General features: G+C 61.1%; 1 protein-coding gene across 8 annotated transcripts in view; it reads right to left on the bottom strand.

The window, feature by feature from the left end:
- The window catches only part of Adcy7 (adenylate cyclase 7), a 53,934-nt gene that overhangs the window by 6,621 nt on the left and 22,065 nt on the right, over nucleotides 1-25,248 (bottom strand). For 5 of the 8 annotated variants that reach the window (XR_009225924.1, XM_058576013.1, XM_046434327.2 and 2 more), the window contains exons 2-19: nucleotides 18,899-19,300; nucleotides 16,622-16,825; nucleotides 15,556-15,717; nucleotides 14,702-14,851; nucleotides 14,273-14,421; nucleotides 13,245-13,356; nucleotides 10,482-10,609; nucleotides 9,032-9,190; nucleotides 8,698-8,830; nucleotides 5,858-6,049; nucleotides 5,458-5,492; nucleotides 4,906-4,989; nucleotides 4,651-4,723; nucleotides 3,534-3,631; nucleotides 2,649-2,733; nucleotides 2,256-2,381; nucleotides 1,399-1,500; nucleotides 102-295 (exon numbers count right to left, since the gene is read on the bottom strand). Coding sequence is in view for 7 of the 8 variants with exons in the window: in XM_058576013.1 (XP_058431996.1) it covers nucleotides 102-295; nucleotides 1,399-1,500; nucleotides 2,256-2,381; nucleotides 2,649-2,733; nucleotides 3,534-3,631; nucleotides 4,651-4,723; nucleotides 4,906-4,989; nucleotides 5,458-5,492; nucleotides 5,858-6,049; nucleotides 8,698-8,830; nucleotides 9,032-9,190; nucleotides 10,482-10,609; nucleotides 13,245-13,356; nucleotides 14,273-14,421; nucleotides 14,702-14,851; nucleotides 15,556-15,717; nucleotides 16,622-16,825; nucleotides 18,899-19,069 (2,357 nt within the window). In the remaining variant the exon portion in view is untranslated. Of the gene's footprint in view, nucleotides 1-101; nucleotides 296-1,398; nucleotides 1,501-2,255; nucleotides 2,382-2,648; nucleotides 2,734-3,533; nucleotides 3,632-4,650; nucleotides 4,724-4,905; nucleotides 4,990-5,457; nucleotides 5,493-5,857; nucleotides 6,050-8,697; nucleotides 8,831-9,031; nucleotides 9,191-10,481; nucleotides 10,610-13,244; nucleotides 13,357-14,272; nucleotides 14,422-14,701; nucleotides 14,852-15,555; nucleotides 15,718-16,621; nucleotides 16,826-18,898; nucleotides 19,301-19,637; nucleotides 20,705-20,791; nucleotides 21,229-22,698; nucleotides 23,130-25,248 lie in introns of those variants that run through there. The other 3 variants (XM_046434329.2, XM_058576014.1, XM_046434328.2) reach the window with 3 other exon arrangements.

Genomic DNA, 25,248 nt, shown 5'->3' with positions numbered 1-25,248 from the left:
CAGCTTGACCACGCACCAAGACAACCCAGTGTGCCACAACGGGCCACGGGGACACAGGCAGCGGTACCCCACGCCTTATAGCAGGCTGCATCTGGCCCTACCTGAAGGTGCTGTTGGTCTTGGTGAGGTTGCCCAGACCGTGGCCACAGCAGTCATCCTTCCAACAGAGGGAGAGATTGAAGAGCACCAGGTAGGCCACCAGCGCCACTGTCAATAGCACGACCTTCAGCTCCAGGTTCATGCGCAAGAAGACAGAGCAGGAGATAAAACCCAGGATGCAGCTGCAGGTGTAATACTGGGGAGATGGGAGGCATTACTCAGGGTGGCAGAAGTCACCCCACCAGTCCCATTACCAGGAAGCTCACCTCCAGAGCAGTCACCAAAGGGAAATAGGATAGCAACACACACCCCAGCTGCCCGGTCCCTTCCACCTGTGGGCTCACAGAGCCAGGTGTCTGCAGCATGACTCATCCTGACCACCTCTCAACAAAAAGCGGCCGCACATCGGAGAGTCTGTGGCAGGGCACTGCTCTGTGGTTTTGCCACTTGTGGCAAGTGAGCTTGTTTTAAGGAAAAAAAACTGGTAAGTAAAACTCCAGACCAGGGTGGAGGCAGGGGTGTGCACACCTGGTCAGCTTCCCTGTCAAGTCCTGCTGGAGCTCACCTGCCCCAAGGGCATCTCCATCCATAGGACACTCCTGCTCAAGATCACGCTGTGGCTCCCCACTGGCCCCAGAAGAAAGACCACGCTCTTCTCCCTGGCATTCCTGCCCCACACAACCTGGACCAAACCTACCCCTCCGGCTGTGTCTCCCAACTCTCCCCACCCAGGGTACAAATGCCCTGAAACCCTACCGAGGCACCCAGTTCTCACGTTGTCCCCTCATTTCTCCCATCAAGAATCTGTCTGCCTTTTGGAGACCTGCTCAAAACTCATGGCCGCTCCCCACACCTCAGTCCCACGGTCTCACTCAGGTTGTCTTAGCCCTGCCACACAGACCTTGGTGTGGTAGTGACCTACCTGGGCCCTGTGGACCTCATCCATCGACCTCTGATAAAATGGCCTGGGCAGGGGAAGGGACCTGGGATACACCCACCAGCACAGCTGTCGCTCACCCCTCCCTCCCTGCCCAGCCCTCACAGCTAAGAGCAAGCAGCCAGGACCCAGACCCTCCCTGTCCCCAGGCCTAGCCCAGCACCACCTGCTTGAGCCATCTCCTCCGCCTCTCTGGGGAGACACTGGACCCACTCCTCCCCATACCCCATGGTCACGTGGACTCAGAACCAGCGCTCTTAATGCCAGACTGCATCCCGTGCCAGGAGCATCCCAGGGAGGACACAGTGCCCAAAGGGCTGGCCTGGGGTCTGGGCTCCACTTGGAGCCAGAACGACACTCACCGGCAGGAGCTCACACACGGTTCTGTTTCTGCTGCTGCTTGTGGCCCACAGGCTCGTCTCATTGCCACCAGGCAGCCCCGGAGCTGGGAAAGGCATCAGTGGCTACAGAGGAGACAGGTCCTCATTAGGGGACATCCAAAGGATGGATCTTGGGACCTGCCAGGGCCAAGAGAAGCCGGCCCAAGACAACCACAGGCACCACGGGCACCCCAGGCAGCCTGAAGCTGTGCGACAGACAGCTCTAAGTCCTGTGAGCGGCTCCCCCGCCCTCCACAGCAATCCCCCCGTCACAGTGCAGAGAGGGCTGGGGAGAGAAGGGCATCGGAAAAAATCATTGGTGCATCAGAGGCAGAGAGGAGGGTCAGCACTTCCCAGGAGCTCCCTTCTGCAGGGACCCTGAGGGAGACACACGGAGCACACTCCCCCACCATGCTCTAGAGGGTCAGGCATGGGGCAGAGGGGCCTGGGCTCTAGAGGAGGGAGCTGGCCATGATCCCCGCAGCAGCCTGCAAGAGCCCAGGACACCAAGTTCCAGAGACAGTGAGGCAGGCTGTCCTCGGACAGGAGGAGGAAGGAACATCAGACACTGTTGTGGCTCAAGCACCATGTCCTTGTGTAGCCAGCCACAAAAGTGCCCTGGGTGTCCCGAGTCCTTGTTGGACCAGGGTGAAGAGCTCTGAGCCCAGGACCTCACAGGGCCCCCACTGAGCTCCTGAGGAGCTAAACAGATGCAGCCATTAAGGCAACCCGCTAGAGGATTCTAGAATCTACAGGTCCCAGGGTCAAAGACGGCTCCTCCACCCAGGAAGCATACCCCAGGTCCCTGCCAGGGCCTCCCTCCCACACCCCAAGCTGACCAAGTTGACGATGGCGACGGTGAGCAGGCTGCCAATGGTCAGCACAGCCAGGGACAGCCTCAGCAGGGGCTGGGTCTCCACCCGCTCAGAGATGGCCTGGAGCGTCCCCCGGGCTGGGCAGCACCTCTGTGGACACAAGAGGTCAAGTCATCCAGAGCTAGCAGCCGGGACAGGAGGGACAGGCCACCCGAGGGGAGCCATGGAGAGCCACTAGCAGGCGGGGGAGGTTGTCCTTGAGGCAGAAGCAGCCCCCCAGCCCCTGTACACAGCAAGGGGCCAGACCAACAGAGCTCACCAGGGTGGGCTTTTGGGAGGGTCCCAGGCAAGGAGGGAAGGAAGGGCCACGGGGACCCAGTGATCACAGACCGCAGCACAGAGGCCTCGGCCACTCACCAGGAACTCAGAGGCAAAGCACAGGCTCAGCACCAGTCCCAGCAGGCAGGCCACCAGCCCGAAGGACACACCCAGAGCTGCCATCCTAGATGGGAGGAAAAAACCTGTGCCAGGGGGTCATGTGCCCAGGGCCTGTCCCATGGCTCCACTCCTCCAGCCCACAGTCACCTGCTCCTCCCCAACTGCCACTGCACACACAGCAAGGGGAGCTTTGAAACCTGTGTCCGACTGCCCCGCTAATAAAACTCAAGGCCTGGCCAAGTCACGACATCCAGGTCAATGTCACGTGCCTTTTGGGCCAAGTATGCAAGAAACGAGTGGCACTGTGGACCCTGGCCCACAAAAATTGTAGAAAAGCATTCCCCATTTTGTCTTTATGCATCCCAAACCTCAATTTCAGTCCATCCTTTGGCCTAACTGCCCTTCTAGAAACCACTAGTGGCTTGTCCCCTCATTCTTGTCCCTCACCAGCAGGTCCCAGAGCTAGCAGCCAGAGGTCTCAGGACTCCTGCTCCTGGCTGGATGTCATGAACCCTCTAGGCCCCATCTCCCACCTCTGAGAGGGAGGTGACGTTACCTATGTTTTCCAAATCCGCCCCTCAGGGACTCCAAACCCAAAAATGCCTGCAGGTTTCACAGATGACAGGGGACTAGAAAGCAATGCCAGACGCAGGCCCAGGGCCAGGTCCTGGGCTCAGAGCTCTTCACCCTGGGCTCAGCTGCGGGGACTCCAGGGTCTGTGGGTTCTGAACAGCAGGTGCTTCCAGCCCCATCCTGAGGGACACCTGAGGCTCCTGGAGGGTGTCCCTGCTGGGTCCTGCCCAGATCACCACCCCTCCAGCAGGACCCCAGCGGGCTTGGCCATCTGCCCCCACTCAGACTGACCTGGGCATCACTAGGACGTGGACGAGCAAGATGCAGACAAAGACGAGGCCAGCACAGGCGAAGTCATGGCGGGCCCGGGGGATGGGGGCCAGGCGGTACTGAGAGTGACAGGACTGTGAGGGGCGGCGGCCTGTGGGGCCCAGTGCCTCCCAGTCCAGGCTGACACCTTAAGAACTATCTCACACCCCTCCTCCAGCTCCAAGGGACGTGACATTTGATGACTTTCGCCCATTGGCATTTCGGTTTCTTTGTATGTGGAGAGGGGAGCCCTGCCTCCCTCCCCCTCCCACCCAGGCCTCTGACTTAGAACTCATGTCCCCGCGGACAGAAACCTGGTCAGTAAGTTACCCTACACCAAAGGGGCAAGCTGGGCCTGGGTCCCTGAGCTGGCAGGTGGCAGACCCCAGTGCTAGCCCTCTACACAGGTACCACTGCACAGTCACAGCCCCCGCCAGGCGCTGGTAAGGAAGGCGAGGCTCAGAGGGCAGGGTCCCCAGCCAGCCGAGGCCCTCCTCCACCATCAGGGCCCTTTTCCTGGTAACCTCCCTGGGGAGCCCCAGGGAAGAGTAGGCCCCTCCCTTTCAATCCAGGTCCCCGGGGATGGGAACCCCTCCTACAGCCACACCCAAGGCTAAGGACAGGCTCTGGAACCTCTGAGACTGTCTATGAAATGGGGAGCGGCCCCCATGTGGGCAAGAGTTTAATTACATAATGACATGTGTGCCCAGGGCCTGCCAGAACCCAGAGCACCCCACGAGCACAGCACCACTGGACAAAACGCAGACCCTGCAGGTCCCACCCCCGAGGCTGAATCCGGGGTGGTTTCTCTCATGGGGAGAACCGTGCCATCCCTGAGGCCTCCCTGGCCCACGGCAGCTAAGTTCTGGCCTCGGATGGAGCAAGTTTTCCAGACCCTGAGGCAAATCCCTAGTGGGGTGGTCCCAGGTCAAGGAGTGAGGCTGATAGGAAAGAGAGGCGGCCCCCAAGCTGGGGCTGTCCTGGGCCCCCACCCACCCCCAGCAGCCAGCTGTGGACACTCCCATGACCTTGTTGGCTGCCCTATGGCTCGGGCTCCCACCCCAGGCTGGACAACCCTGTTCCTCTGGAGTGCCCTCACCTCACGCTCAAAGCTCTTCTCCAGGAAGATGGACCCAAAGGTGTAGAAGTCGTCAGATTTTGAGCAGCAGGGCCTGGGGGTGGCAGCGTGAAATGGAGGCCTGGATGAGTGGAGGCCATACCAGGAAAGGGAAGGAGCTATGGGGCCCAGAGCTGGGGCTAGGCCACCTTCCACAGGGCATGAGGTGGGCCTACCCACAGGGGGACGCCATTCAATGGGAGAGGGGGAAGGGGAGGCACAGGTCTTGGGCTTCACCTCGTGGAGCTGAGCCCCTCGATGGCTGAGAGCATCTCATCGTCATAGGAGTCATCTTCTGCCCGCCGCTTGGGGGATGCGCTCCTGGAATCAGACCCCCCAACTGCATCATCCTGGGAGCCACACCCACTGGCCCAGAGGCAGGAGTGTGGATGAGCTGAGTCGCCACGGGATCAGCAGGTGTCCAACAGGGGTCCCCAGCTTCGTGTGGGAGGGCAAAGGGACAGATGAGTCCCACTAAGGCCCCCAGAGGGCAAGTGAAAGTCCAGCATCTCCCAGCAAGAAGCAGAGGAGAGAGCCCCCAGGGCCACCTCTGCTTCTCACAGGCCAGCACTGGGTCCGTCCTTCCCTCCCAGGACCTCCCGCTGACCCACCACAGGGTGGGCGCACAACAGGCGCTCAATCGTGGCTCTTCAGAAGAGCCAGGGACCGGAAGTGCTAGAATACTTTGACTTGGCCTCCACAGAGGTCCTGGGCTGGGCCTTGAGGAGCTGCCTTCCTGTTTAGGGCTGGGAGGAGGTGACTGCGGCAAGGTGGGGGCAGCACACGTACCTGTCAGGTATCCGGTGGCGCCGCAGAGGAATGGCCTGAAAGGGAAGGGAGAAGCGGGGACAGTTATTCCCAGCACCTGGGCCTGCGGTCCATCACGGGCTGGGTTTAGCACCGCCAGCTAGGGACAGGGGTCACAGGGGTGGAGGTGGGGGCGATGTCCAAGTGGCAGGCATTGTGAATTCAGACTGGGCAACCGGAAGGACAGGCACGTTGCCGGCCCCCGGAGTAGGCTCTGAACACCAGCACCTCCCCAGCAGACCCGGGGGAGGAGGCAGGGCAGAGACCACAGCCATTTTACGGCTGGAGAAGTGAGGCTTGGAGAGAGGGGCCCCTTCTGCCTCTGCTCCCCCAGGCCCTTATGGGGCCCCTGAACCCAGCTCTCTGGATAGGAGGGACCTACCTTAGGTCTCCGCCCATTGGGGACAGGGGTCTCACTGCTGCTCACACTCTCGCGGTGGCTGAGGTGTGCAAAGGGCCGCGCAGCCCCCCAGGACTCCAGGTAGCGGGTCATGCGCACGGAAGCCCGCATCTTCAAGGCCGCGTCCCCCCGGGGCTTGGGCAGGTGTGGGCTGGGAGGGGGCAGCTGCTGGCTCTGCAGGCAGACACAGAGGAGGCCTGTCCCGCCTGCTCCCCCAGCCCACCCTCCAGCTCTCCAGAGTGTGAGCCTGCTTGGAGCACTGGCTGATCTGTCAAAAAGGGGAAATGACCTTCACTTGCCCTCTGGGGGCCTTAGTGGGACTCATCTGTCCCTTTGCCCTCCCACATGAGGAGTCAGGCCAGGCTGTGGGGACCCCGGCTCCGCTCCTGTCCCAGGCCAGGAAAAGGCTGGCGTTCACACACCCCGTGCCCAGCCCCTGCTCCCCTCCACGGGAAAGAAAGGGCTAAGGTCCTCTTCCTAAGGCCACGTGCCACTCTTGGGCCTGAACTCCCAGAGCCCCTTCCAGGGAGGACCCGGGAGGAGCAGCAGGCAGCAGGCCTCCTGCCGTGCCCACCCTGTGTGCTCAGCGCGTGTTCCTTCCTTCCTGAGGGGAGCAGCAGGAGCAAGAGCCGGGCGGGCCAGCACCCGGAGACTTGGCCAACCGAGGTGCCAGCCTCCTCAGGGCAGCCTTCCAAGGGAGTTCCCCTGGCACGGCCCCGGCCACAGCATGGGGCCATCACCTGCCACGTGCCTGCAAGGGCTGGCACCATGCCAGGGACCCAGTGCTGAGCCAGGCCCTGAATGAGGGTCCAGTCCTGCCTCCTCCTCTGGTGCCACTGGGCCAGCCCCTCCCCCTATAAAAACAACCCACTGGGACCTCCTCCAATCAGGTGGCCAGGTGGGGCTGGAAAAGAGGAAATTGAGGTCACTGGAGCCAACCGACCACCTTAAGGCCTTCTGAGAGTCCCCTCACCCCACCCCAACATTCCTAACATTGTCTCACCCTCTAGGAGCCCTGTCCCCTGGGCCCCTGCCAATACCCACAGGAAGGAGCACCTACAGCCGCAAACACTCGCTAAGCCACAAGTGGCAACTTTCCTGGAAACTCCTTTGGGGATGAAACACTCAAGCCCTTCGGCCAGCTGTCTGCCCGCCCCCCCAAGGAACAGGCGCGAGGTGGACCTCAGAGAGGGTTCCAGGGTCTGAGGAGGCACCAAGCCCTACAGTAAGCAGGAACACACTGGTCTAGAGTGGGGACATTTCTGTCACCCCCTCCACTGTTGGCAACTCTGCCTACACAGCACCCAGACACTCAAGTTCAAGTTCAAGGTCACTGACTTAGCGTAACAATTTAAAAAGTAAGTGTATACTAAAGACCCAAGTCAAAATGTGTCTGTTCAGAACCGTGTGGGAATTGTACAGCCCCACAGAGGGCACCTGTGGGCGGCCCACCCCCGAGGCCTCAGATGCCAGATCTGGCAAACAACCTCTGTCCACCCAGGGGAGCTGCATCCGGACAAGGGATGGAGCACGGTGCGGGTGCTGGGAACTGACCCAGGGCCTCATGCCTGCTGGGAAAATGCTCTACCACTGAGCCACACCCCAGGCCTTTTCATTTATTCTGAGACAGGGTTTTACTAGTTGTCCAGGCCTCAAATCTGTGATCCTCCTGCCTCAGCCTCTGAAGTCCTTGGGGTTCCAGGGATGCCTTTTAAATTTTCAACTATATGAATGAATAGAATTAAACAAAGATGGGAAGAAGGTGGGGTGGCCGATCACGCAGACGCACTGCACAAGACACACTGAACGCCATCACTGTTCACCTGAAGTCGGGTCTGAGCAGGGGTCCCACGGTTTTACTTGCTCAATGTGGCAGCCCTGCGGGGGGGGGGGGGTTGGAGCTTTGGCCGCAGCTGCCCTAGGGGTGGGGGCGCTGCTTTGTTCATTCTGAAGCCATGTAAGCCCCTGCTCTGTGCTGAGCACTGTCTGGGTGCAGGGCTGCAGGGCTGGAGAGGGGACCTGCCCATAGGCACTCAAGAGGAGGACACACACGGGGAAGGACAACTGAGCAGGAGCCTCCGGGGCAGAGGAGGAGTGAGGAGGACCAGGAGGGATCTGAGAGGCTAACTCCACGTGAATGGGATGTGCCAGCGGGGACCCCGGGAGGAGCCAAGTCAGGCAGTAGATGCTGGGTGCCCCCTGGGCTGTCCCCAGGCAAAGCCAAGACCAGAGAGCAAGAGCCCACCATGGCTGGCATTCCCTCCAGCAGAAAAGCAGGACCTGTGTTGGGGGCAGGCAGCCAACAGGCCAAGGAGGCCCATCTGCTGACCCCACCTGCCCCACCATGGAGAGCAGCCTGGGGCAAGCTGGGCCCCAGGAGAAGGGTGGCCAGCACTAGCCAGCCAGGGCCAGGCACAGCTGAGAGCCCAGGACCCTCAGGGTGTCTGTCTACCTGCTTTCCCGAGTCTTGGCCAAAGCACGCTTTTGAAAAGATGTCTTTTGGAAACTGGGGAGTATGTAACCTCAGGAAAATGAGCTACGGGCAGTACTATGCATAAAGGTTCAGGATGTGCCGTGACAGCGGGGAAGGCCTCCCTTGGCTTAGCCCCTCCCCTAGGGAGGGAGGCCTTGGCATTATTCCCATTTCACAGCAAAGAGCACTGAGGCCCAGTGACAGGGAGCTCACCCCCAGCCCAGGCTGGTCCCTTTCCCACCTGGCCACAGCCTTGAAAAGAACTCTCCCTCTGTGGGCATCTCCCCAGCGTGGACCATCCATCCCAGCCTCCCCCAGCTCCTCATCCTGAGGCCCAGGGCCCTCGTACCCGGGGGTCGATGACAAGGTAGGTGCGGATGTTCATCTCTTTCAGGTAAGGGTCTCGCTGCTGCCCCTGTCCGTCCTCCACCTCATACGCCTTGTCCAGGTGATTCAACGTGGCCTCTGTGATGTGCACCCGGCTGGGGGAGACCCAAGTCAGATGACCCAGAGAGGGCTGGCCCCCACCTGAGATGCACAGCAGGCAGGACCGGGCCCCAGACCAGCTGCCCCACTGCAAGGACGTTGACTCCCCCCTTACCCCACACCTGACCCCACCCTGACCCCCCCCCAGCCCAGAATCAGCCCCTGGCCTCTGTCCCTGCCCCCAAAATGAGCCTCACCCAGGGACTCCAGCCGCCTCCATCCTGTTGGCCAGGGACACGTCATGGGACCACACATCGTACTGCCACTTACGCAGCCCGATGACCCCGCACAGCACGTTCCCAGAATGTATGCCCACACGCATGCTGATGTCCACACCCGTGGCCTCCCGTACCTGCCTGGGGCAGAGCCGCCCAGTTACCCCACCTTAGCAGGGGTTGCAGGGTGCATCCTGAGCATCCTGAGCCCTCAGAGGCTGGAGGTCCTAGAACAGGGAGGGCTGGAGGAACAGGACAGCCTGACACAGCTGTCACCCGTCCCTGGGAGGGCACAAGCAGATATGGCCATCCCTGAGGGCAGGGTAGGAGTGGAAACTCCAATGTTCTGGTCACCGTGGCTCATTCTGATGGGCCTGGGTGTTCATCCATTCCACCCCGGGTGTCCCCTGCCTGGCAGCCCTTCTGAGTCTGAAAAGACTGCCAGGGTGGACAGAGGGGGCCCAGGCACCACCCACTACCCAGCACAGACAAAGGACGTGGGGGTCAGCCCTTAGGGGACTGCCCTTCCCCCAGCATCTGGGAAAAGCAGCCCTGGAACCACTTGGTACAAGGAGCATTGAGCTCATGTGACACCCCCAAACAGGAGCAGGGCCTCTGCAGCCCTTTAACGAGTGGGTGAGGGACAGGGAACAGCTGGTACCATGTGTCCACCAACAGGACTAGGGGTGGGCCCAGCCCACCAAGGTCATAAGCACAGGGAGCAATGGGGGACCCGCACATGGTACGGGCAGGACCTGCCCAAGGGCACACGGTGGGGGTACACAGTGGGGGTACAGCCCCAGGTACAGATGCAACAGGCTGATTCTGTCCAGCGACTGTCCTTGTAGCAACAGTCATTCTGGGTGGGATTTCAGGAAGGAGAGTCCACTGGTGTGGGTTTGACACCTGGGAGTCACAGGCAGCTGGCCCCACCAACACTGGGCAGTTCACCAAGCCCACCTGGCCTCCACCTGGCCTCCACCTGGCCTCCACTGCTTGACCACTGAGCAAGTGCTTCCCAGAGAGCCTCATGGGGAGCTGCATGGTGCAGGCAGGAGCCTGGGGGGGCTGGAGTCTCCCTGCAGCCTGAGGTGGGTCCCCCAACTCCAGGGGGCAGGAGGCAGATGGAGCCTTGGGGTCCTAACTCTAACTCTGGAAGGTCCTCCACTGTCTCCCTAGACCTTCATGCTGTTGCTAAGACTCAGTCCTTGGGCCCAGCTGCCTCCTTCTCATATCACCAGGCTCTGAGCTTCTGAGATCTGAGACTCAGAGCCACCAGGGGGCCAAGAGGAGAGAGGCGAGAGGACCAGGTCTGAACGCTCTGCTATGGCCTGCCCAGGAAGCCACCCCCCACCGGGCCTCGGTTTCCCCATCTGTAAAACAGCAGTGGTCCTGCCCTGGGAGGCGGAATCAGCACCTGGCCTGCACCTACTTAATGGCCTCACATATGTCCAGCCCCATCTTCACGCAGTTCCGGGCGTGGGTGGGCAGGGACACGGGCAAGCCCGACACGCAGTAGTAGCAGTCGCCCAGGATCTTGATCCGCATGCACTCGTTGGCCTGCGGGGGGAGGAGAGGCCTGGTTGGTGGGAGCTGTGCGCGGCCCCCTCTTCCCTTCCAGGGGAGCCAGAGGCCTTTCTGCCCAGGGCTGCTGGCAGGGTACCAGCCACCAGGGGTTACCTCCAAAGCAGCCAAAGGATTGGAGACATGGGAGCTCACCAGGAGGAAGCCCGGGGAGTGAAAGCAAATGTTAGTAAGGGCCTCTAGGGAGGGGCGGCCTTTGTTTCATTTGTCCATGTAATGTTTGAGCATCTACTGTATACTTAGCCCTGGGTCAGATGATAGGACACACAGTGAAGGAGACAGAGTAGATGCCTGTAGCCGTGGCATCTGGGAGCCCTGGACACAGACAGGTACATCTGTAGGGTGCTCAAGGGTGAGAAGAGCCTCGGGAAAGGGAGGCCCGGGAAGGAGAGGAAGTGCCCAGGAAGCTAGAGACCTCTTGAGAAGAGAACATGAGAAAGACCCGGAGGGATAGAGTGAGCCAGGCCGGGAAGAAGAGCATTCCAGCACATGCAAAGGCCCTGAGGCCAGGAAGTTATCTGAGACACAACCAGGCAGCCAGCAAGGCTAAAGCGGAGGGAGTCAGGAAGGAGAAGAGGTAGCAGGGACCTCAAGTCAAGGGTCAGTGGGTTAAACCAAGCGATGGCCCTGCTGCCAGGCTCTGGGGAGTGGGGACAGAGCAGAGAGGAAAGGCAGGCTGGGAGGGAGGCCAGAAGACAGTGAGGCTGAGTCCTCATAGGAAAATGCTCATGGAGAACTGCCTTGGGCCCACCTGAGGTCATGCTTCAGCCAGCAGATCCCCTAGGCCCTCAGCAAGAGCAGCCCCAGGTACCCCAGCCTTGTGGGTGGGGTATGGGGGGATCTGAGAAGAAGCCTCAGAGAGACTCGAGCCTTCACCTGCAATCTCACCTGTACCCTGCCCTCTGCCCCTCGTGCTTGGGTGCTCCAGGTAGGGAGGAGCCGAGGGGCTGGAGTACGGACACCCCAAGTCCCTCCCGCAGGCTGGCCAGCACCAGCCTGTTGCTGCAACACACCGTCGCCAGGTCTGGCCCCTGTGCTGGGCCCAGCCTCCCTCCCTCATCCATCAGACCTGGAAGTGACTGTCCAGTGTCACTGACCCTAACGCCCAGGTATGGCCCAGACGTTCCTCAGCCTTTCCCAGCCCCTGTCCAGCCCTGAGAGCAGCCCTTTACCAAGCCTCCTCCAGTGACCCAACTGGAGTGTGTGCCCACACTTCCTGCGGGGTCCTGACTGGGTGGCCAGAGAAGCACAAGCCAGTGGCTTTGCTAGAGGGCAGGTGTCTGGAGAGCACAGGCTCAGGGCCAGGCACTGTCCTGGACCCAGCCCCCGCTGTCAGGATTCAGGAGACGCCACAGGTCCCCAGCTGCTCCTGCATGTGGCTGTCACTAGGAAGCTGGGGGGGGGGCAGGGTCCCAAGGCCCCGGCTCTTGGGAGGAGGGAAAAGTTCTAGACTCTGATCACTCACAGGAGGAGAGGCTGGGAGGCCTGCACCTGCCAGGGCCTCCCGTTCCATATGAATGAGGGCAGCTTGGGCCCCGCTAGGAAAGGGAAGGCTGTGTCAAAGGGGACAGGCAGGCCCTTGGACTTCTTGTCAGAGGAAGGCCAGCTGTGCCCCAGACCCTGGCCCCTGGGGTGCAACCTCACGTATGGTGCCACCCAGGGTGCCCCACCTGCTGGTTCGGAGCTGGACAGCTCCTGTAGGAAGGCCCCAGGTCACACAGACCTCAGAGTCCTCAGTCTATAATGCGACAGCCACCAGAGCTCCCCTGGCCAGCGCAGGCCCCCAGCGGCTGGTTACCGTCAGCAGTGGAGAGCTTGCCCCCTGCACTGGGGAGCCCACTCCTGGGCAGGCAGTCCCTCCCGGGACTGAGCATCTGGCTACAAAAGACTGTGGGGCCAGACTTGCTTCTCATCCAGTTCTGGACATTGACCCTCTACAGTGGCCCAAGAGGCTCTTAAAGGCCCTGAAGGGTGTGGGCACTGGAGGTTTGATTTTCCAGGTGGTTCCAATGTGCAGCCAGGACAGACAGCCACCCCCTTACACGTCCCCTTCCATCTCTACTCAGCAGCCACCCCTTCCAGGAAACTGGCCCTGACCACCTTAGGCTGGGCCAGGTTCTCCCCAGGCGCTGGTCATGCTCCTTGCGTCCTGGTGACTGTCCCCTGCTCCATGCACACGGCCACATTCGCTCCCTCCAGGCTTCTGCTCCAGCTGCCCCCTGCCTGGGACGCTGCTCCCTTTCTTTCTCAGGTCTCTTTTCAGGTTTGTGAACTTTCACGCGCAGGCGATTCACCAGGGATCTTGTCAGAGCAGACCCAGGGGAGGCCAGACATTATGTGCAGAAGAATGAAGCCGTCTCCTCCAGGCAGCCGCCCGGAGTCCCACCTGAGCTCCTGAGCCCCATCCATCCCCAGGGACGCACTGCTGGCCTCCCCACGGCCTCACACTCAGGGGCCACAGGATTCTGACTGCTGCGGCCACCACTGGACCCCACCTCCACCAGAGGGTGGCGGGATGCTCGACTTCAGCAGGTCCCCCTGCCCCTGAGCCCAGCACAGCTCTGAGTGCACGGCTCCCTGCCCAGGCAGTGGGGCAGCCGGGCAGGCTCACCTTGGCGATCTGGTCAAACTTGCCGAAGAGCTCGTTCAGCACCACCACCAGCTCCTTGGGGGAGCAGTCGCTGGCCAGCCGCGTGAAGCCCACGATGTCCGCGTACAGGATGCTGGGGGACAGGCAGGGCGTGAGGGCTCAGCCCTGCGAGGCAGGCAGCAAACAGGGTGCCATCGGGGTCTCCAAGAGCCCACCGTGGGCCTCTGCCACTCCTCATTCTCCCAGGGACAGGAGAGACCCTCCCAGCCACAGACCCCGAAGACTCCAGAGGCTCTGGATTACAGCAAAACGGAGTAGAAGCCACAGCTGCAGGACCCCTGCAATGCCAAGGGCACGCCCCCTCCCTGAATCTGGATCACAGCCCTGAGCAGGAACACACCCCCTGACACACCCCTTGGTTGGATGCAGCTCCCGCTCCCCCAGCCACCTGCACGCCCGGCTCTTCACAAGACCTCATCCTCACCCAGCCCTCGCGGGTTCCCATCCCACAGGTCAGCAAACTGAGGCTGAGGCTCAGGCGGGACAGCTGTGCTTTCCCCCTCATCTCCCTGTGCCAAAATCTGTGATCTCCTGACCGATCCTCAGCCCAGATGGATGGCAGTGGGGTGGGGTGCTGGCACCCAGCGCTGAGCCCTGGGCAGGGGCCGCACTGACTCCCAACTCCCAGGAAGATTCTGTGGCCCCTGAGAATCAGCCAAGCACAGGCACTGGGACTGGGGGGCTCCTGTTCACTGAGCCCTGGGGGCTTCACCTCCTTTGGGGCTGTGTCCTGTGGAGAGCCACCTGAAAGGACCCTTCCCTCCCAAAGCCACATTTGCTCACTCGGGCTTTATGGTTTCAGGAAGACACTCGGTCTCCCCCAACATCAGCCCAGCCTCCTGTTCAAGAACCCTGACCTGATCCTACTCCTGGGGAGACAAGGGAAGAGTGAGACCAGGGAGAGCCCCCCCCCATTCCCTGGTGGGCTGGGCTCCAAGTGTCCTGGCAGGAAGCCCCCACTCGGAATGCAGCCCTGGCCCACTGCCCACCTGACGTTCTGGTGCCGCTTGACATAGAGGCTGTGGAAGTTGTTGTCGGGCATGTAGCGGCGGTCCCCGTGCTCCTTGAGCCGCTCGATGATGGCCAGCTTCATGCCCATGGAGATGTGGGCGGGCAGCACCGACAGCAGCAGATTCTCCTAGGCACAGGGGGGTGGCATCAGGCGCCAGGCTTGGCCCACCTGGCCCCTCCCTCATTCTTGGCAGACTGACGTCCAGCACCAACCCAGCCAGGCACCTGCCCTCCCACGTCCCCAGCAGCTCCCTGTGTGACACTGGGTGGGTCTGGTGTGCACCCCAGGCGCACAGCTGCCCAAGTGTCCGCAGCCCAACAGAGAAAGCAGGAGAACTAGAGTGTTCTGGGGTTGGGGGGCAGCCAGGAGAAGTCAGGGGTCAGCTACAGAGGAAGGGGGTCCTCACTTGCTGGCGCTTTTCAATGCGTAGCTTCCGGCGGATCTGGATGCACTTGACGGTGTAGGTGAAGAGGTCCCGGGACGCGTCCTGCATCTGGTGCTTGTGGAAGGCGCCCGCAAAGTTCCCACACAGGAAGATGATGGCATTGGCCAGCAGCTGGGAGACCCAGGGCAGGGCTCGGTATTGGCTGGCTTGTCCACCCTCACCCTGCCCAGGCCCCTGGGCAGGTGACGACGCCCCCTTTCACATCCCTGACCCCCAATGCGGTCAGATGAGCACTTTCCCCGGGGGCAGGCCAGGACAGGGAGGCCGGGACTTTCCTAAGGAGTAGCTGGGATCACGGGACCAGGGGCCGGGCCTGGGCGCCCGAGAGGCGGAGGCAGCCGGCTCACGGAGCCCGGGGCCCGAGGGCAGCATCCAAGGGACAGGAGCAAAGCGCCTGCTGGCTCTCCGGGGGCTCTGGCCTCTACCCCGTGCGGACGCCCAGGCCAGGAAGGAGAACACGTCTCCAAGTCCCCACCGACTATGATACAGGTGTCTCTCGCTCAACACACAGACCCAGAGAGCCCCCAGGATACTCCCCAGCCCCGTCAGGCCGGGAAACCTCGGGAGCAAGATGTCACTCAGGCAGCGCCTAACCCAGCAGGTCGGCCTGAGGCCACAGGGACACTCCAGGCTAGCAGAGTAAGGCCAGCGGGACAGAGCCCTGTCCAGGGAAGTTCTCGGCAGCCGTCCATCCGTCAGCATGGCCCCAAGGCCTTGGGGTGCAGCTCATCCCCCCCCCCCGGACTGCCCTGAGGCGAAAGCCACCCTCCCCCCACCAGACCCTCCCCTCCCCTCCCCACCCCCCTGCCCCTCACCTGCAGCCCCATCCAGACGCTGGGGGTCGTGAAGGCCCCCATCAGAGCAGCACACACCAGCAGGTGAGAGACGGTGGACACCACCCCCACGGCGACGGCCCCCCGCGTGCTGAAGGGCAGCAGCGTGTACACCACGAAGACCACGAACAGGAAGAAGGGCACCTGGGGACAGGCAGCGGGAGGCTAGGCCTGGGCACGGCCTGGGGCAGCTGACAGCGGGGGCCCTGCAGCCTCATCCCTGGGTCCTCTGGATGGCCCCGCGGCTCTCGTGTGGTGACTCGTGTGGTGACTCAGCCACAGACAGCGGAGCAAGGTCTGGCCTGCCCTGCCAGTCTCCCCAGGAGGGAGGCTCCTCACCCCTGTGACCTGGGGACCCCCAGCCTGGCTCCCCCTGCCACGGACCCTCCCCCAGGAAGGGCAGTGAAGACGCTGGCCCTCCCTCCAGCCCCTGCCCTGACCCCTGCTGGGAGTGGAGCCCCCAGCCAGGAGCCTTCAGTCTTTATGGTCTCCCTGGGCCTCAGCCCACCCAGCCACAGGAGGGTCCCGGGCCCCGGCTGTACTGGTCACAGTGTGCCACCCCTGGGCAACAGAGGCCACCCAGGCCAGGCCCAGACCCAAGTCTGGGACTCGAGCCAGCAGAGAAAGGGCTCTTTGAGCTGGGGTGGCACACGGATGGGTGAGCAGCCCGGGAGTGCTGCGGCCATCTGAGTGGAGATAGTCAGGTCTGGCCATCCTGCTGGCCCAGGCCTGACCCTTCCTGGCATGAGAGCCAGGGTGCCCCCTGCCTCTAGAGCTGGAGGGCGGTTGTCTCTGACCACACAGGGGCCACCTGAAATGCCAGAGCCGGACATCAGGTGAACACGCCTCACACCTCAGCCCCCTCCCTCTGCAGGGAGCTGGGCCCACCCCAGGTCTCCGAGTCACAGCCCGTGGAACGGAAAGGCCATGGCCAATGTGTCCACGCAGACGCATTCTCCAGAAGGGACCCGCTGCCCGGTGAGGGCTGCGGGGCGCACAGGTGGCAGGGAGCATCCAACCCCCAGAGGCACGGTCCCTGCCCTGTTACCTGCTCCCACGCACAGGCTGCCTTCCTCCAAGAGTCCAAAACGAGCACGTAGCCCAGCGTCACCAGGCAGGCCCAGGCGAGCAGCGCCAGGGCCCTGAGCCACCTCCGGACGAGGCACTCAATATACACCAGCACATACAGAGCCACAAACACAGCGAAGGTCAAGGAGGCCGTGCCCAGGACAGCCTGGTGTCTGGAGGGGTCCTGAACAGAGCAAGAGGCGTGTAAATGCTTTGGCTCTCTCCAGCGGAGGGCCACCTCCTCCAGGAAGCCCACCCAGCCTCACTTCTGAGGTCGTCCATGTGGGGGATGGCGGTGCCCCGACACCTGGTTCTTCCTACCCCTCAGGCCTGTATTTGAGTTGTCACCTCCACTAGGACTTCCTTTCCCCAGTTACCTCAGGGTCCTAAGCGTCCTCCTTTCCCAGGCCCCGTGAGGACTCTCCACCCAACCTCCCCACGAGGCAGCCTCTACATCCTCCAGTTCCACGGCACCCTGTGCATACCTGAGGAAGACAGGTGTGACCACAGGAGCCCAGGGCAGGGCTCCTCCCCCGGCAAAGCCTTGGTGTCATGGTTTGGATTTAGATTGTCCCCCAAAGCCTCATGTGTTGAAGGACTAGTTCCCAATGAGCAGGGTTCAGAGGTGGGGCTCCGGGAAGTGACTGGATCAGGAGGCTCTGACCTCATTAACAGGTTGACCCAATGACGCAGTAATAAAGGGACCGCATTGTTGGGAGGCGGCAGAGACTGTAGGAATTGGGGTCTGGTTGGAAGATCATGGGGGCGTGCCCTGGAAGAGTGCATCCTGTCTCCAGCCCCCTTCTTGGTCCTTCTCTCTGCTTCCCAGCCACTAGGAGGTGATAGCTCCCTCCACCACACCCTTCTACCATGATGCTCTGCTTCACCCCAGGCCAAGGCAATGGAGCCAGCCAGTCTTGGACTGAAACCATGAGCAAAATAAATCTTTCCTCCTCTAAGTTGTTTTTCTCAGGTATTTTGTCATAGCCATGGAAACCTAACTAACACACTTGGAAAGTGCCTGGAAGAAGGGAAATGGAGCCTGACTTAGTGCATAGTGGTTTCTGGGTGAGGAAAGCAGGCTCCTGCATAGAGAAGGTGCTGGAGCAAAGGCAGAGGGTAACAGGAGGGGCCTGGGAAGAAAGTTGCATAGCTGGCACTGTGCCAAGAGGTCCCCGCACAGATCCTAAGGTCCATGAGGGCAGAGGCCTACTGCCATGCAGTCAGCCCTCAAAAACTAGCTGTCTGGGGGCTGGGGATGTGGCTCAAGCGGTAGCACGCTCGCCTGGCATGCGTGTGGCCAGGGTTCGATCCTCAGCACCACATACAAAGATGTTGTGTCCGCCGAAAACTAAAAAATAAATATTAAAATTCTCTCTCTCTCTCTCTTTAAAAAAAAAAAATGCTAGCTGTCTGGGGAGTGACAGGAAACAAGTGCCCTGCAGTCAGAGACACAGAGGGCCAGGCTAACAGAAGGCCTGAAGGGTTCCAGCCACCTTGCACAGATGGACACCCTGTAGTCTCTGATGCTTTCTTCTAGAAATTTCTAATTAAATCTCTATTCATTAAAAAGAAAATGAAAGCTGCAGCTCCTGAGTCACCCGAGCCACGTTGCAGGGGCTCACCAGCCGCACACAGCTCGTGGCTGCAGCAAGGCCAGCACCCGGCTCAGAGAGGACGTCGGAGCTGTCTGCCCGGGGAGCTGCGCTGCGGAGGATCCTGAGCCAGGCGCACTCTGAGTTAGTTCCCAGCTACTCAGGAGGCTGAGGCAGGGCGATCACCAGTTCAAGGCCAGCCTGGACAACATAGCAAGACCCAATCTCAGAATGAAAAACAGAAGGGCTGGGGAGGTAGCCCAGAGGCAGACTGCTCCTGGGTTCTGTCCCAAGTACCAAAGAACAAAAAGGAGGAGGCAGAGAACAGTGAGACCAGAGCCCGGCCGGGGGATGACAGGAGCCGCCTGCTGTGGCTGGGGACGTGGTTCAGAGGCCGTCCCCGATCAGGTCCCCGCAGAACCCAGTTTCATGGTGGAGAAAAGCGAGGGTAGTTTTTTGGCCCTGTTAATGTGGCGTCTAAAACCAACTCAGACTTCCAGGTGCAATCCAGCTTAGCCCGTCTCCCAGCAGCCTGACCGCCACGGTCAGCACTTCACACAGCAGGACCGAGGCTTCGAGAAGATGACAACTGGCCCCAGGCCTCTTGAGCCGCGTCCCAGCTCAGATCTGAAGCCCAGAGACCGGGCCACCCCTGGACTCACCCCGTGGCTGAAAGTGATGGCCACCAGCGCCACGCAGGCGGCCCCGGCCACGGCGAGGAGCATGAGCAGTAGCGGCCCGTGCTGGCTGGTGAGGCGGTGCTTCTCGTAGAGCGCAGCCTGGTCGGGGCCCTCGGCGCCCTCGTTGAGGAAGTAGCGCCCCTTGGCCGGCATCGTCCTCCTCTGGAGCCGTGGTCCTGCCGCCCACTCGGGAGCCCCCGCAGCCTGGGGGCATCTGCAGCGGCCTCCTCACAGGTCTAGGCCAAGGGCCTCTCCCCAGCTGGCGATCCAGGCTGGCCAGCGGTCCCCTGAGCCTGCAGCGCCATGGGTGACACAGACCTGCAATGCTCCAGCCTCCTCCCTGGTGTCCAGGACGGGCTGAAGGCACACCCCGCGTCCTCAGCTCTGCGGAGACAAAGCAGACCCGGGGTTTGAGGCGGGCTGGCATCAGGGGAGCCTGGGGCTCAGGCTGGGCCTCTCTAGGACAGCACTGTCCGGTGCAGTAGCCGCTGGCCTCGTGTGGCTATTTGAAAGTGAATTTAAAGTAATTAAAAATAAAACTAAAAATCAGATTGCACAAGCCACTTTTCAAAGGTCCCACAGCCAAGCCACACGTGGCTGGCAGCCACTGCAGCGGGTGGCGCGGACACAGCCCTCCTACCACGGAGGGGACCCGGCAGGCAAGGCAGCACGCTGCTGCTCTCGAGGTCTGCAACTGTCCCCATGTCGGACTGTGACCCACCTCGATGAATTCTGCACCCGGGGTCAGGTGCAAATCCTTGGTCGCTGAATTTCGGCAGAGCTACCTCTGACATAAATCAGGAGCACGGGCCGGTGGCTGTGTCCAGGCTCTGTCCTGTCCCCTGGGATCCTGGGGCTTTTTAGTGAGTCTGGGTCTCTAGGTCTAGGGGATCCCAATCATGATCCTGGCAGCCCTGGGATTTGGGGACTGCCTAGGGCCCAGAGGGGACTGGGAGGCTGAGGGGCCCGGGCTCAGAGCCCCACACTTGCTTCAACCAGGGAATCCCCCTGCATCTGAGAGACATTAAGCTTTCACAGGAAGTCTGGAGTCTGCTTTTCTTAAAAGAACCCACTGATAAATTTAAATGGTTTGCAAGCCCCAGTCAAAGGAAGCAGAGTGGACCCAGCACCGTCCACCATCCATTCATTCCCAAAAGGCTTTAATGACACCTCTGTCTTGATGTATGTGGCTGGTTGACTCTCTCCAGGACTCCCAGGGTCCAAAGGGAAAACATCAACCCCCCAAATGCACCTCTAAATGTAATCAGTCTTTATTCCACGGGAGGCGTCTCCTGAACTTTTACCAGACACCCCGGCCATACATGCTGTGGGGCTCGCAAAACGAGATGTGGCCCCTGCCCGATCCAAATAGCTCTTTGCAGTAACCACGGCAGCAGCCCTGTCACTCCAGGCCTCTGCCCACACGCTCATACTTCGCAACCTGCAGAGGCCAGCCATTTTACAGATGCTGAACTGAGCCCAGAGAGGCACAGTGGCTTGCTCAGGATCACACAGTGGGCGCTGGTTGGGGGAGGGCTGAGTCAGACCCAGGTCTACCAGCTCCCCATCACAGATCCTCAGCCCAAGCTTCCCCACAAACATTCCAGGGGACCAAACCAGAGGCCACGAAACATGAACAGCAACACTGCCTGCCCTGCTGGCCCGGCCCCAAACACCACCGTACTGGGATCACAGGCTGAGAGAGCCAAACGCCAGGGGGCTGGGACCCTCTCCGGCTGCCCCATCCTCCAGACAGTTCCCAGACCGAGCCACGGGCCGAGGGTGCGTGCACGCAGGCGTGAGAGTGCACACGCTCACATCCCCACCCACATGCTCATCCCCTCACCCTGGGTCACCTAGTGTCCAGACACTGACCTGCCCTTCGAGGCCCACGGAGCCGGGCACAGAGACAGGAGCAAGGTCCCAGGGCCGTGGGAACCCAGGCCAGCCAGCCCTCCTCTCGGCCTCTAACTAGGCCACTTCCTGGGCAACGGTGGGAGGGAAAGGGGTGGACAATGGGCAGCCCCGGGCACAGGATCAGCCCATCCAGGGACCTCATCCAGCTCCCCCACAAGCCGGGCAGTGCGCGCAGGGCTGGGGGCTGGAGGAGCGCGGCAGGAGGCCGTGCTGGAGAGAAGACCCGGGGCCACCCCCGGGGGCGTCTCCACAGCCAGCTCCTCTGCGCACTGCCCCCAATGCCAGACCCAGAGGCCCCCGCCAGGGAGGGGCTCCAGCCCCCCTGTGCCATCAGCAGCTCTCCTACCAGTCGCTGACTTACCAGCAACGGGAGGCCCCTTGTCCCATCTGCCACCAGCGGCCCTGCAGCCTCGGCCTGTGCACTCCTGACAGGCAGCTCCCCCTCCGGGTACTTCTTCTGGCCCAACCTTAGGCCGAGCCCAGCCCTGACTCCCTGCTGCTCCCCACCCCCACCCCACAGTCCTGTCTAAACTTCAAAGCCACCTGCTGAGCTGGGGCCCCTTCACTTGGAGGGACTGTGGTCCCAGAGACCCGTACTGCCATCACACCTCCTGACCACCCTATTGGCAGAGTGGCCCCACCTGATGGAGGAGGGGATGCTGCCACGGCGATTCTTGCTCTGGCCAGGCAGCCCCTGGACCCCTGCTTCCAGCATCACCTGATGAGGTGTGGCCCATCAGCACAGGCCCGCCCAAGCCCCAGTCACCAAGGCCATTCCAGTGAGAATCCTCTTTGGGACATTTGCTACCCCAGGGATGAAGCTGCTAGCAGGTCTCCAAGCCCCTACAAGGAGAAAGTCCCCTTGGAAATGACACCCAACGGAGAACTGGGGATCCAGCAGCCTGACCCCCCAGGGCCTGAAGCTCAAGCCCCCGAGGGCCCCTCAAACACTGGGCAATCGAGGTCCCTTTCAGCTTGAGCCAGTGTGAGTTTCTGTCACTTGCAACTCAGCCCCAGGCCTCACATCCGGCTCCCTGACCCGGTCTATTCTGTCCCAGAAGCACTTGTGGCCCTTCCGTGTGTCCAGAACCAAGGGACCCACTTAGCACACAGTGAGAGTGACCTGCAGATGCAGCCCACTCTGGCTTAGTCCTGCTCTGCAAGGGAGCTGGGCCACCCCCACAGCCCCAGCTCAGGCCTTGTCACCATGCCCCAGGCTCCGCAGTCTCGGCTCAGCCAGGCTACAGAAGACCTGAGGCAGCAGACAAGCAGGAGACCCAGGGCTGCGGGAGGCTGGGGCAGGCAGGAGCTCTCCGGTCCTCTCCAGGGGCCTCCAGAGAGGCTTTCCCCGGGGAGAACCTAGGGAGCCCAGAGGGAGCCTTAGGCATAAAGGAGAATTGCCAGTGGTGGCCCTCAGCTCCCTGCAGCCCAGGTCCTGAACAGCGTCTTCCTGTTAGATACTGACATCTCTTTCTACCCTTCAACCTGCACACTGCCCCGTAGGCATGACGCCTGCTCCCATTTCACAGACAGGGAACTGAGTCACAGACAGGTTCAGTTGCTGCCCATGTTCACACAGACGGTAAAAGAGGTAGGACTTGAACACCGGCCACCCAAGGTCACCCCTTGTCCTGCCTGCCCCCCTCTGGGGCTGATATCCACAAAGCCCTAACATCTGAAGATGCCAAACCCTTCCTTGCTCTTGCCCCAAGAAGGCCCAGGATAGAAGTATGGCCAAGGGGTGTTGGGGGGGAGCTAAGCAGACATCAGACCATCCCTTCTGCCTTGCAGGAGCGAGGTCAGCACTGAGATCCCGGAAGGCCTCCTCCTCCAGGGAGCCCCAGTACCCCTCGCTCCTCCCTTACCTGCAGCGGGGGACACGGTCTCCGTCAAATGCTGACTGAAGGCCAGTTTCCCCAGTTGGAAGAAGGACTGGAAACAGGAGGCTGGGACCCCCTAGGCTGGGTCCCCAGGTGCTCACGAGCCCCTTCTGCAGAGGACCTGGCTGATCTGGCAGCTCCCTCAGCCCACCGCTGTGGGTGTTGTGCTCCTGTCACCCCCAGCTGTCCCAGATGCAGACGGGCCCTCACTTCCTCACCCCAACGTGCCGGCAGGAACCCCGGCTGCTTCCTCTGGCCACGCTCGGTAGGCCCCGGGCTGCCCAGGGCCTGGGGCCCTGGTGGCCTCAGGAAAGGGAAGTGGGGGCCCGGAGGCGTGAGGGCAGGCGGGCCTGCAGCGGGAGGCTCTGCTCAGGCCCTGGGGCCCACACCCCGCCCAGCAATCACACCAGTGACCAAACCACAGCAGTCTGGCCTCCAGGCTGGCTGGGCCCTTAGCCCCCTTGGGGACTAAGGGCAGATTTCTGGTCTTGCTGAGGAGTCACCCGCCTCAGAGACCTTGAACTCCGGGAAGCTGCTTTGCCCAGCACCAGGCCTAGCAAGGGGCGACCTCGACAGGGACGGAGGGATCGCACGCTCCCTGTCCTCACCCCCTGTCCCCAGAGCCCTGGCCTCAGGCCTCTGCCACCTCTGCTCCCCCTGCCCTTCCTCCACACACCCGCAGCTGCCCCCAGCAGGGGCTGCACACCCCTGTCCCTTGCTGGGGGTGAGCCAGCAGAGGGAGGGCCAGGAGGCGGAGGGTGGGGAAGGAGCTGGGCGCGGGGAGGGCGGGCGCGGGGCAGAGGAATGGGGGCACCTGCCGCCGACCTCTCCCAGGGAGGCCAGCACCCGAGGGAGGAGCCCAGATCCCGGCCGGGCTCTGCCGCCACTGACCTGGGCCCTGCTCCCCTCGGTACTGATGACCCAGTGGTCTGCACGTGTCGGGCCGAGGCTACAGGGACAAAGCTGTGAGTGACCCGGGCCAGCACTGCTGTCCTCCAGACCCTGCAGGACCCCCAGCGGACTCCGCCTCAGCCCCCGGGCTCTGGACCTGAGGACCGTCACCAACCTGCTCTGTGGTCCTGAGCAAGCCCCTGGCCCGACCTGGCCTCCATTTACCTTCCTGCTAAGGGGCACTTGGGTCAGACTGGGCTGGGGGAGGCCAACTGGCTCCGTGGAGAACGAGGTTCTGGACGGGAGTGGACCGAACGAGAAGGACTAATTCTACAGGCAGAGGGGCGGGGAGCTGTTCTTTACAGCTGAAATGCTCCCTCTGCGTCATTCCCTGGGTTAAGCAGGACCTGAAGTCCTCTCTCCTTTAAGATGCAAACATGATGAGTCCAGCTCGGCCATCTCTGCCAGTTCCCGTGAACAAAGCCTGCTCAGGAAGCGGTCGGCCATCCATTCTCCCCTCTTCATCTTCCTTCAGCAGATGTGCATGAGCACCTACTATGTGCTGGGCACCAGGCCTGGGACCCGCAGGCAGCCATCTAGCTGTGCAGGCACCAGCTCCAGAAGGCAGAGACCTGGCCTCTGCCGCCACCCCATCAGCCAGGACTCTGCACACTGTGGGTGGCTGGTGCCCGGGCAACAGTGCTCCTCCAGCGACCGGCCCATCGAGCAGGCTCCCCTGCTGCGAGGAGCAGCTGCATTTACCCCATCCTCAGCCCAACTCCACCATTGAGGGTTCACTTCTGTAGACTGGAAACACTTTCTCAGCCACAGTGAGCAGATTTCTGACCCCCCTTCCCTTGATAAGGAAGAACAGAAGGGGAAGTCCAGAGGGCCTCTCAGGAGCTCTCGGTGCCCGGCCTGCCCAGGACGCAGCCAGGAGGCATGAAGAGGGGTGGGATGTGGGGAAAGACAGGCACCAGGGACCTGGAGGGCAGGAAGGACGCACATTTGAGTCTCAACTCCTACTGAAGCAGCCTGTTGGAAAGTGACAGTCCAGGAGACAGACAGACAGACAGCGGAATAACCTAAACAGGAGGAATTCCAAAGAGACCCCGAGAAGACTCCTATAATGCTGTTGTCTGTAAGCTGTTTCTAACCTGAAACAAAACCCAAAATCTCTAGAGAAAAGACGGATAAATCCAGTTGTTTAAGTAAACAATTTACTACATGGTTAAAAAAAAAAAAAACTAACAAAAGCATAATCAAGACAGGTGACAGATAAGGGAAGCAAATTTGTGACTCATACACAAGAAGCTAATCTCCCTCATATGTAAAGAGCTCCTGCAATTAAATAAAGACCATAACCCAGTAGGAGAACATATGATCAGGAAGCTCACAGAAAAGGCGATTAAAATGGCTTTTAAACATTTGGAAAAGAGATGACTTTATCCCATAATAATAAACACAAAACTACCATGAAAAACTGTCAACTGGCAAAGATCACTGCATTTCTTAAATGAGGTCTTTGTTTTTGGTTTTTCTTTTTTTGCTACCGGGGATTGAACTCAAGGACATTCAACCACTGAGCCACACCCCCAGCCCTATTTTGTATTTTATTTGGAGACAGAGTCTCACTGAATTGCT

This window comes from Marmota monax, unplaced genomic scaffold (assembly GCF_021218885.2).
Source record: "Marmota monax isolate L192 unplaced genomic scaffold, Marmota_monax_Labrador192_F-V1.1 WCK01_AAM20220418_F8-fsc00024, whole genome shotgun sequence".
NCBI classification, from domain to species: Eukaryota; Metazoa; Chordata; class Mammalia; order Rodentia; family Sciuridae; genus Marmota; species Marmota monax.
This window is presented reverse-complemented; position numbering and strand designations above follow the sequence as displayed.